The sequence below is a fragment of the Crocodylus siamensis genome, chromosome 12, assembly GCF_052110815.1.
Source record: "Crocodylus siamensis isolate JL-2025a chromosome 12, ASM5211081v1, whole genome shotgun sequence".
NCBI classification, from domain to species: Eukaryota; Metazoa; Chordata; order Crocodylia; family Crocodylidae; genus Crocodylus; species Crocodylus siamensis.
Genome location: NC_143406.1, coordinates 30,493,914 through 30,506,207, shown reverse-complemented (window position 1 = coordinate 30,506,207; position 12,294 = coordinate 30,493,914). Strand labels below are relative to the sequence as shown.

At 45.5% G+C, this 12,294-nt stretch overlaps 1 protein-coding gene across 4 annotated transcripts in view; it reads right to left on the bottom strand.

The window, feature by feature from the left end:
- Nucleotides 1-5,547: 5,547 nt before the first annotated feature.
- Nucleotides 5,548-12,294, bottom strand: part of CLEC16A (C-type lectin domain containing 16A) — a 188,080-nt gene continuing 181,333 nt past the window's right edge. For 3 of the 4 annotated variants that reach the window (XM_090023177.1, XM_090023180.1, XM_090023179.1), the window contains one exon: nucleotides 5,548-11,458. In XM_090023177.1, the coding sequence (XP_089879303.1) occupies nucleotides 11,097-11,458 (362 nt within the window). In that variant the 3' untranslated portion in view covers nucleotides 5,548-11,096. The remainder of the gene's footprint in view (nucleotides 11,459-12,294) is intronic. The other variant, XM_090023181.1, reaches the window with a different exon arrangement.

The following is a 12,294-nucleotide window of genomic DNA, read 5'->3' as shown; positions in this document are numbered from 1 at the left end:
CCTGCATCAGATAGAGGTCATCCACGCATGAGAGAAAGGTTTGCAACCACTTGGATTTGGCTGAGCACTCCTCCCACAAGATGTCTGGGTAGTTAAAGTCTCCCATGACAACCGTACACTGGGAGTGTGCGGCCTCAGTCCATTCCCTGGCAAACTCCTGGTCGAGGTCTTGACCCTGGGTAGGGGGTCTGTAGTAGACTCCCACCATAGTACCCCCCATGCGGTGTTTCCCACGGATTTTAACCCAGAGGGTCTCAAGTCTTCCACTGTGGGTGCCAATGTTGGCTTGCAGGGATATGTAGCTTTCCTTGACATAGAGAACTACACCCTCGCCCCTTTTGTCCCCTCGATCCCTCCTATACAGGGTATAGACATCTATACCTGTGGCTCAGTCATACATGGAGTCCTGCCAGGTCTCTGTTATGCCTATGACATCATAGTTATTTACTTTTAGCAAGAGGACAAGTTCCTCCTGTTTGTTCCCCAAGCTCCTGGCATTTGTGTACAGGCAGGCATGTGTCCCTTTGGGGGCCCTTGCCTTGCCTACAGTTTATTCCAGGGGTGGGGCAGGGGTGGGTTCCCTTAAGTGTCTTGGCCTGCTGGCTTTGCAAGGGTTGCTGAGTGGGCCAGCAGTGACAGTAGTCTCCCCATCCCACGGTGGGCTTAGTTTAAAGCCCAGTGGAGCAGGTCAGCCAGTCTGGCTGAGAAGAGCCTCCTCCCCAGCGGAGAGAGGTGGAGGCCGTCCCTTCCCAACAGCTCACTGCCTGTCTCACCAAAGAGCGAACTGTGGTCATGGAAGCCAAAGCCTTCCCTACGACACCAGCGCCGCAGCCTTTGGTTCACTACCTGGATCCTCCTCTCCCTCCTCAGCTCATAACCCAAGACTGGGAGGATCGAAGAAAACACCACTTGTGCCCCCAGATCCTTTAGCCCAGCTCCCAAATCCCTGTAGTGCCTCATGACCCAGCTGGGAGCGCTCTGAGCCATGTCATTGGTGCCCATATGGATAAGTAGCATAGGTAGCAGTCAGTGGGTTGGAGGAGTTTAGGGATCTTCTCCGCAGTGTCTCGGATATGGGCTCCTGGGAAGCAGCAAACTTCCCAGGCTAAGGGATCAGGGCAGCAGATTACCCCTTCAGCCCCCCTCAGGATAGTGTCTCCCACAACAAACACTTTGTGTTTTGTCTTGGGGAGAGCAGGGGCGGTATCTACAGTAGAGCCTGTGTTGCCTGCAGGAACTGGCAACTCAGCAGGCTCTGCTGGGGCTGCAAGAGGTTCATACCTGTTGCAAAGCTCCAGCAGGGCAGGGGCATTGGTGAGGTGGGCCTTGGGGTCCATGACCACCTTGGTCCAAGCCCTGGGCTGGACAGTGAGGGAGGTCCTTGAGTCCTCCCTTGTCTGGAGGGAGACTGTGGTCAACCCTCTGCCTCCCGGGGGAGAAGGGCCTGGCGTTAGGAGTCAATCTCCTGCTCACAGTCCCTGATGGCGTGCAGTTTCTGGACTGTGGCCTGGAGCTCCTCCAGCTGGCACACCAGAGACCCCAGTACAGAGCAGACCTCACAAGGGGAGGTGGCCATGCTCCCAGACCCCGGAGCCTGAAAAAGTGACAGGAAGCCCCTGCAGCCAAGAGCTCTGTTTGCATGGAGCCCAGAACCATGGACTCTGTCTGGGTGGAGGCCTCTGAGGAGCCAGGCAGGGGGGGCACAGACCCCTCAGGGACCCTCAAGGTATGGTGTGTGCCCATCTGTGTCATGCCACTGGTGGGCTGACTACGGCTGGGACTGGTTTCCCAAGAGGGGCTCACAGGTAGGGCCTCGGGCCCTCCCATGCAAACTCCGCACTAACTCATGCACCTGGCCCAGGAGCATGCCTGTTTACATGGCTCCCTGGGGGGATGGGTGAAGTAGGAGCTGGGGGGGGATGTATCCCTCCCCACCTTCAACTCAGCTGGCTCCCAGCTGGCTAAAGTGGCTAGGTCCCTTTCTCCATGGGCCCCTGCTTACCTGTGGGCAGGCTAGGCTCATCAGGGGTCCTGGGGGCTCTTCTGGGGGTCCCTGGGCTCACAGGGGTGCAGCAGGCTTACACCCATGCATCTTGCACTGGAGCCGGGACCAGACTGAGGCTTGTGCCATTGCGAGGCCCTTTATAAACTGCATGCATGTGTAGAAGGGCTGGCCAGTGCCTTGCTGGTCTTGGAGGTTGAGGGGCTAAGGGGGTCCCTCCCCACTACTGAGGGAAGGAATGGGTGAGTACTCCCCTCCCCCTAACCTGGTTCGTGCACCAGCAGCCCGGTTTCACGGCTCCCTGGGGGGCTGGGCGAAGTAGGAGCCAGGGGGGATGTGTTCCTCCCCGCCTTCAACTCAGCCAGCTGGCTAAGGTGGCTAGGTCCCTTTTCCACGGGCCCCTGCTTATCTGTGGGCAGGCAAGGCTCTTCAGGGATCCTAGGGGCTCTTCTGAGGGTCCCAAGGCTCACAAGGGCGCAGCGGGCTTACACCCATGCGTCTTGCACTGGAGCCAGGACCAGACTTAGGATGGTGTTTTTCCTATCAAAATACTTAGATGTTTATAAACCCCATGTATGAACAGTTATTTCAGTCCAACGGAGCTTATATTGCAACTAGCCAATTGTCCATCAAGAAAGAGGACCCGGGAAATTACAGGCCAGTTAGTCTGACCTCAATCCCGGGTAAGCTCTTTGAAAAAATTATCCTGGCACACATCCAGGAGGGCCTTGCGGGGGAATGCATGCTCAGGGGCAACCAACATGGGTTTATCAGTGGCAGGTCTTGTCAGACCAACCTGGTGGCCTTTTACGATCAGGTCACCAAATCATTAGACGCAGGGGTTGCTGTGGATGTAGTCTTTTTGGACTTCCGGAAGGCTTTCGACACTGTCTCTCACCCTGTCCTCATCAAAAAGCTGAGAGACTGTGGTGTCGATGCCCACATGGTCAAATGGGTCGCCAACTGGTTGGAGGGCCGCACCCAGAGGGTGGTAGTGGATGGGTTCTTCTCGACCTGGAAGGATGTGGGCAGTGGGGTTCCGCAGGGCTCGGTCCTCGGGCCTGCACTGTTCAACATCTTCATCAGTGACTTGGATGAGGGGGTAGAAAGCACCCTGTTCAAGTTTGCTGATGACACTAAGATGTGGGGGGATGTGGGTGCACTAGAAGGGTGCAATAGGCTACAAGCTGACCTTGACAGGTTGCAACGGTGGGCGGATGAGAATAGGATGGGGTTTAACACTGATAAGTGCAAGGTGTTGCACATGGGGAGGAAGAACCGGCACCACACTTACAGGTTGGGGAACTCTCCTCTTGCCAGCACGGAGACGGAAAAGGATCTTGGAGTCGTCATTGACTCCACGATGAACATGGGCCGGCAGTGTGGGGAGGCAGTCAAGAAGGCCAATCGTACCCTATCATGCATCCACAGATGCATCTCGAGCAGGTCCAGGGAGGTGATCCTCCCCCTCTATGCGGCACTGGTCAGGCCGCAGCTGGAGTACTGCGTCCAGTTCTGGGCGCCACACTTCAAGAGGGACGTGGACAATATGGAAAGAGTTCAGAGGAGGGCCACTCGTATGATCAGGGGTCAGCAGGGCAGGCCTTATGAGGATAGGCTACGGGACCTGAACCTGTTTAGCCTCCACAAGAGAAGGCTAAGGGGGGACCTTGTGGCCTGCTACAAACTGGTCAGGGGGGATCAGCAGGTATTGGGGGAGTCCCTGTTCCCCCGTGCGCTGCCAGGAGTGACCAGGAATAACGGTCACAAACTGGCGGAGGGTAAGTTTAGATTAGATATTAGGAGGCGCTACTTCACAGTCAGGGTGGCTAGGGCCTGGAACCAGCTTCCAGGGGAAGTGGTGCAGGCTCCGAGCCTGGGGATTTTTAAAAGGAAGTTAGATGAGCACCTTGCCGGGGTCATCTGACCCCGGTGCTCTTTCCTGCTAAGGCAGGGGGTCGGACTAGATGATCTACCTAGGTCCCTTCCGACTCTAGCTACTATGAAACTATGAAACTATAATGATGGAGGGGGGAAGGGAGCAGGTGGGGACAGAGTCCCGTGGCCTGCCCCCCCACCTTCTGAACCTGTTCCCCCCTTTCCTCCTGCTGCTTGGGATCTGGGCCTGTTTCCCCCCCTCCCTGCTGCAGTGGTTGGGGAGGGGAAGAGTGGGCCTGGGCCCAATGCAGGAGAGGACTGGGCCTGGGCCTGAGGTGGGCAGGAGACCCGTTCCTCCCCTCTCCCAGCTGCTGCTGCATCAGGCCATGCCTGCTTCTCCCCCCCCACCCCACTGGGCCCGTTCCTCCCCACGCTGCCACCAGGTCGGCCCTGCAGACGGCAATGACAGAAAAGAGTAGAGGTAGGCTGAGGCCAGCTCCAGTGGCCTCACCCCACCGCAGTGTACCAACCCCCTTCCCCCCCACACACAGCGGCCATCACCTCCAAGGAGCTGGAAGTGGGGGCGAGAGGGAGCGAGGCAAGCTCCAGTGGCCTTGCCCCCCCCCCATTGTGGCCATCTGCAGGAAGCAGGGTGGGGGGGAGAGAGGCTACTGCTGCCGGCCTTGCCTACCCTCCTCCTCCCCATTCCATCCACTCCCTTGTTGTTGTCTCCAGATAGCAGGGCAGGGGGCAAGGCCTCACCCCCCTACTTCGTCCCGTGTCCCCGCCATCATGGCAGTGTGTAGCCTTCTGTCTGAACGTTTCATCACACTCTGATTGCCTGGTTGTCAGATTAAGGCTTTTATAATATTAGAATACCTTATTACCCTTAGGAAACCAACTACACTGAAATAAAGTATGTAATAGAATGGTCTAAAGACTGGAGCCTCCTGACTCTACCTTACACATTTATCTCTTAACCTGTTGGTGCCCATCTTCAAACACAAGGATAATGCTGCCTGTTTCATCTAAGCATGGGATTAATTTTGATAGTACTTTCAGAGTCTCATACAGGAGAATTTAGTGGAGGGATTCTTCCCCAAAAGTGTTTGTGTGTGCATATATTTATTTGTGTACACACACATACACATACGTGTGTGCGCGTGCACGCATGCATGCATGTATTTATTTATTTAGCTCACTTTGTGGTACCACATGATTTAATTTCTTGTCAGAATTTTCTGGAGCAATGCCTATCTAGAGAAAGAATGTTCTGCAGGGTGGGTGCACTGCGCTCTCTAACAGCTCTCCAAGGAAGGGGTGACTAATTAACAAGAATATACCCAGTACTTCATCCATACTCAAACCTGGTAAGTCACACCAGAGGGGTGCAGAGATGCATTTGGGGAAGCAGTCATATTTGTCAGCCAAAAAGAACCATTTCAAACTAAAAGCATCTGACTGCCATCTGAAATACAGCTCAGCCTTGTTCAGTAAGTATCCTTTGACTTTTGCTTCCCACCTCTATTGGCCTTTGCTCTTTCCACATTCGCCACACCCATACAGCTCATTGGCCTTATTAAAGCAAGCATCTGAAAAGGGAACAATGAGGCCTGTATGCACTTCTATAACAAACTCAGTAACAGAACATGAATGAGAAGGAAAGATTCTGGTAACACCTTCTTTATTGCCAAATCCCATTTACAAGGAAAATTTCTATTATTTATTCCGGTTCAGGTGTTCAATAGCAATGATTCATGATTAATATCAACAAATATATAGACTCAGCTGTAAAAACTGAATAGTTTCAGATACATACACCAACATTTTCTTAAGTTCACTTCTCTCCAGACACCAATATATATTTTCCCCTCAATTTAAACGAACAAAATGTACTCTCACATTTATTTAAAATGTTTAACATAAGCTACACTAAATAGCTTACCTATATTGCATGTAGAAAAGACATTTTAGAGTTAAATTCACCCTGGGTTTGGAGTTTAAAATATAGTGCGTGTCCAAACCTATTTTTAATTTTTTTTTGTAAATTCAAGTACAGTTCATAAGATTACTAAATTATATTTCATAAGAGGACAGTACTTTTTGTTCAGAGTGCCTTCCAATATATGCTCTAAGCTGCAAAATGGTATGAAATAAAGCAAAATGTTTGCAGCCCAATTAAATAATAAAAGTCACAAAGCCAAATCTTTGCAGGTAAAAAGGTTTTAAATTATGCCCTGAAGAGGCAATACTCCTCTGGGGTTCCTTGAAGATGCAATGGTTTCAAAGACAGTTACATGATATTGTATTTACTTGAATCCAAGATAGGGGACCCCCCCCATTCAACATGGGGTAAAAAGTCCCCCATCTTGGATTTGAGTAAAAGGCAGAGGATTTTGTCAGCTATCGCTCTAGCTCTGGCTCCAGCTCTGATCTGGCCTCTGGGTCAGAGTCCAAGCTGCAGCTACTGCCACCTTCTCCCTCCCCACTGCTTACCCTTAGTCATTCTTCTGGCTCCTGCCCCTCTCTGGCCTGGGGCATGGAGCACATGGTAGAGGCACAGACACCAAAGCAGGGGGGCGTGGAGGGCGGGTGGCAGGGTCTTCTGACTCCTCCCTGCTAACACTTTCCCCGCAGCAGCAGTGAGGGGGAAAAATTTAAGACAATCTTTGAATAAGATTTTCTACATGGAAATTTATAACAACTGCATACTTTTCCTATGTCTAGAATCTAATTATCTGGAGGCTGTTTGAAATTCAAAAGTTGTCTTAGATTTAAATACAGTTATATGGAAAAGCCAGGCTTTCAGGGCTTCAAGGGAATCATCCATCATTTGCAGAAAGTAAAGCCTTACTCAGTTCTGGCTTCTCTAAATTGTCTTCATGTGCACTATAAATATTTCAGTTGCAATTAGTCCTTATTGTAAAAGTTACATACAAGGTAAGGACCATTTATGCACAGAGCCAAATGTTCTCCATCTCAGCTTTTGCACAGTCATTGACACCTGAGCATTACTGTGGAATAGTGTAAAGGACTCTCTCAAGGCCAACTGCAGAAAAGAATAAGACTCAAAGGACTCCTTATCTTAAGCCAATGGTGAGAACACAATGTACCAGCCTGTACCGTATTTAACTTCCTATAATGTTCTTCAAAAGACAATTTCAATTAAGCAAATACCATTAATCTTTACTTACACTCATTAAGCCTTGTGTGGTTGCTTAGTTAAATCAAAGAACTTCACACAGACTCATTTGTTGTATTACATGACATGCACAGACCAACCAGACAATCATTGGAATGGTTTAAAAATACGTTTTGAACAGAAGTCAAATATTTTAATTCATTATATTAGAATTTTGCTAATCCATGTTAATAACTGGGGAACCTATTATGAAAACACTGAATGCTGCATATCACCATATAATAAAAAGGCTGCAACCTGCATTCACACTTTGACAAGTGCACTTTGGTTTAGGTTGTAGGTAACCTACAAATTAGGTTACTCATACTTATTTACCAGTAAGAACAAGTGCTTACAGCAACATCAGACTGACTATAAAAGATCACAGGAAACTCATATTACAGCAAACATGGGTAAAGTTTGAATTTTATGAAATGGCTTCAAAATTATTTGATCTAATGGACTGCTAGCTAACCTACACATATGCTTTTATTAGTTTCCCTTATTTTAGAAATAAAATCCAACTCCTATTAGCAAAATTACACTCAATTACAGGGCAACTACTGAATTTCTTGAATGGTTGAAAGTAATCGTCCAAGGTCACTTTCCACAACAGTGTTGGAATGGCATCTAATCACATCCTATTGCTTAATTAAAAAAATTATAAAACCTTTTAAAACCTTCTGGCTGCTGCTGATTTTGCCGTTCTCTGTTCTCTCGCTGCCATGCATAGGATTTACACGAATTGCTACCTAAACTGTGAATATTAATCCAGGCTTTGCCCCTCCCAAATTCTAAAGTTCGGTCTTTCTATTCACTGAAAAGTATTTAGACAAGGAGAAGAACATTGGGGTGGAAAGAAAAGGAAAAAGCATGGAACAAGTCTGAGGAAGGGTAAATAACTCGCATTAAAATCGTAACATCTTGTTTCATCAAATCTGTAACATGAAACCCATGGGCTAAGAAAGGGTAAAAGATATGTTCGATATGCCACTGACTCCTTTGGCTTGCCTTGTCCACGAGAGAAGAATAATTCATAGGGCTTTGTCCACAGTATTTGAGTGATTTCAGATTCAGTGTTTTGTTTTTGGCTGTACGAGAATGTGCTGTTTCTATAACAATTCTTGTCCAGCCCCACATCTGTGAGAACTACGCTGAAAATACCGAGTCAAAGAACATTGCAACTAGCAACTTGCCATTTGATCTGTTAAGAAAACAGTGAGGTCACACTGATTCAATCAATTTTTGTTTATAAGAAAATTAATTTGTGGCTGATGTGCTAATGCTTTCTTGGTTGTGCTTCCTTTTTACAGTGAAAGGGACTGAGGAAGTAGCTTGTAAGTTTTTCTGATAAGAGAAAGACAGATACAATTCTCTTCAAGGAATAGCAGATGAGTAACAGTAAAGAGATGAAGAGATTTTCAAACCACTGATATTTCAGTACCTCCTGGAATTCTACCATGTGAACTCTCCTAAGGCAGCATTAAGCATTGCCAATTTTTATTAATATATCTTAATATTAGAATTAAGATGCCTGAACAATTAGTTGTTTGCATGATACAGTAATTTAGTCATGCAGGATGGATTTATGATGTATACTTATAGCTATGCCAGCAGACACTCAGAGGCTGGGTACAACTTATGTTGGCAAAAGCAGTTCTGCAAACTTAACTACATATAGGGGCTTTAGCTAGCACAAATGTATTTGGGTGCAGACAGAAGTTATATTTTTCGCGGAAGCATCCCCTTGAAAGCACTCTATAGCCATGCTATGACATGTGCACAGCTGCAGACAGCTTTTAAAGTGGCTGATAGCGTGAAAAATAAACCATCCTCAAATGAGGTATCAGATGAAGTGCTCTACTTTAGAGCACCTTATGGAACTTGTGCTCCCCAGGGTTAATCTGACGTGCAGTCAGGGCTGGGCTGATGTAGCCCAGCTCCAGCTCCAGCTCCAGCCCTGGGGCTATCAGCAGGAAGGTAGGGGGGAGGGGGAAGCCAGCAGCGGCTTTATGTAAAGTGCCATGAGTTAGAGCAGGGACCTGCACATCTGTCCGTGCCTTTAGAGACCACTCCTCACCACACCCCTAACCTACAGAGCCATGCCAGCAGACATTTATTTTATTGTATTTTCATTTTAATTACTATATTTTTGATGAATTTTAGATACAGCAACATTCCTGTGAATATACCCTAAGAATGGCCTAAAAAATATGGGTGTGCTATCTTCTGATCTGTCTGGCCCCACCTTTGAAAACAGCAACAAAACCCCCCAACTCTCCTTTCCTTTGGGGTTTGTATCACACTTGTAGAATCAGACCTTTCATTACACAAGTTCAATGCCTACTCCCATTTATTCCGATGGGCTTCAAAAGGACAGTAAACAAAAGCTGAGTCTGGAGTGAAAACTGACTTGATCTGTCACAACTCCTGACATTCTTTATACATTTTGTCAACAGTAATCTAATTCATAAAGAAAACACATTGAAAAAGTGAAATCACATATACACTTAGGACTATCTGGTGTCACACAAAAATACAAACTTAAAAAAAACAACAACATCCAGCTTATGTATTCCTTCACTAAGAGTTGGACAGATGTAAACTGTAGGGCGAGTCTGAATATAGACACAGATACTTAAAATGTATAAGTATGGAATCCAGTTATATTACTACTGAAATCAAGCTCTCTTCCTGATTTCAGTGAGGACAGGATCTGACACATTGTGTATGTTGATGGATAAAATAAGAGTGAAACAAATGGCTGTTAACTTTTGAGAGCTTGGGAGGATTTCTAATGTGATCTATGGAGCAATAACTACTCCTTGAAAGTTTTACTACCACTTTAAATTAACAATCAGGAGGAAACTTGAATTCCATTAGAGTATGAATTAACTCAACAAAGAACATGCCAAACCACTGCTGATTTTTATACTACCCAAAGTCTTCAATATTTTCAGTATTATGATTTACACGCAAAAACGGGCAGCCATCAGGTCAAGATCACATTCAAGAGTTTCATCTGATTAACATCAATGACTGATTGGGGTTAGACAGAAAAATCAATGCCTTCCCTTTTGAATTTCACCCTTCCAAAGCAAGTATAGTTTGTTGTACAAGGTGCTTTCCTGTCGCACTGGAGACAGAAACTTAGAAAAAAATCATGTAGGATGAAATAAAAGCTCTTATTTCTTCTCACAAGTGATTTCATCATACCTCAGCTGTGTTGCAATTTGACTGTCAGAAGAGAACAAAAACTAAAGCAATCACTTATACTGTAGAAATTCTGCATTTTAAAGTATTTCACATTCCCATATAGATAATTCTGCAACAAAAGTACATGAGACTACTCAAAAATCCCTTTTTATTAACCTGAATAAGACTTTTAATTGTTAAGCCAAACAGAGTTATGTTTACAATTAAAAATATCTTTGATAGATATGGATCTTGTTGTGACTCAAACATTGAAATAAATAATACACACAGCAGACACAATAATAAAGTTTACAATCTTATGAATACAATACTGAAAATAGCCAAGTCTGATTTTTTTAATACAGCCCATGCCAAACTTTCAAAAGCTGGAGAACAACAATTTAGAAAACGTCTCAAATAGAAACAGCATCTCTTGTACTATATATTTTTTTTCTAGAAATACCGTGCCTGTTTTCAGAGAAGCGGTGATAAAATATCATGAAGCCAAGGCATCCTAATGAGGTTTCTTCACTTCAGTATAATACAGTACAGATTCTGCAGATAACATGGTTCATGAAGTAGTATGAAGAAACTAGATACTTCTGAAGTACCTTTCATAGTCAGTTTCTCTTGCTTTTATATAAGAACAGGAAGTATCATGCCAGGAAATCTAACCAGATTTCTTTCAACTTAAAAATGCTGAATATTTATTTAAAAAAGCTGCCCATACCTTAAATTTAGAGCTATTTATCAGAGGGCCTCTACTTGTGGATCATCTGGCCTTTGAGGCTTGTTAAGTCTCATCAGCCCTGCCAAAGAAAAATATCAGTTGCCTTCTCTTCACTGCTCATCATGGGCTGCTGGCTGACTCTGGCCAGAACACTCTTCTAACTCTGTCACTCTGCAAACTTCTGACTGCAAAGAAGACTGAGGAATGCAGTTGAAAGTATGAATGCTGTGTGGATCAACTGGTGGGACCAGTGTAAGTGACTCTACGCTCAGTGCATCTGTATTGTCATCTGAGATTAGTGATATGGTGGGCTGTTGGGCAGGAATCAAGCTAGGGGATAAGTTTGCTGTTTCTACTTCACTGGTCTTTACAGGGTTTTTTCCAAATTGTGAGACAGATGAAAGGGTTTCCTGAACCAACATCACCTGACTGGAGAAGTTCATCTGAGGCTGCTCAGGAGCTGAAGAGTCATCTATTAAAGAAAGCATTAGGAAAGAATTAACATTAAAGTTGTGCTCAATTCATGTTATACACACTAAAGTAAGGCTTCTTGATAAATACTTAAGGAAAACTCAGGCAGAAGACAATGATCTATGAAGCAATATGCTTATGCATTTACCCTTTTATAATTATGAAAAAAATCTTGGAACTACGTAGCTATATTAACATGAAATGCCTGGTCTAAGTTTTTCACATTAGGGATAATTATTAAATACTAAAAATGGGTAAAAAAAAAATAGTTAATGAAATGTGACAGTAACATCAATAATATTCTTGGTGGGATGAAGTGGAAGAGAATAGAAAAGAAAGGCTAAGGTTTATCTAAGGACAATGATGTAAGCTCACACAAAGAAGTTCTTTGAAAAGAAAAAGAAGAGTTCAGTTCAATTTCCCATGAAGAAACCTGATTCTAGTGAACTTGTGATGCAGTCAAACTTCTAAACAGTCTACTACCAAATCCTAAATTTAGTAAGAATTCAACCAGGGGAAAACAGCCAGAGAAGAACAGAAAAGAGATTAACTCTTCAGGGCCTTAGGGCAAGCATGCAAGCCTGCATTTATTCCTTTCGCACTCTGGTGCTCCTAAGTACTGAAGAAATAGTGTGCAGGGAGACAGGGATTTAGTTACCCTATAACAGGGGCAGGCAATTATTTTGGGCAGAGGGCCGCTTTACTGAGTTTTGGCAAGCCATAGAGGGCCACATGACAGGCAGCCCAGGGCAGATAAATATTAAATTTCCTAAATTTTTTAGGGGCCCCGGGGGCCAGAAAGAATGGTCTAGCTGGCCACATCCAGCCCCTGGAGCA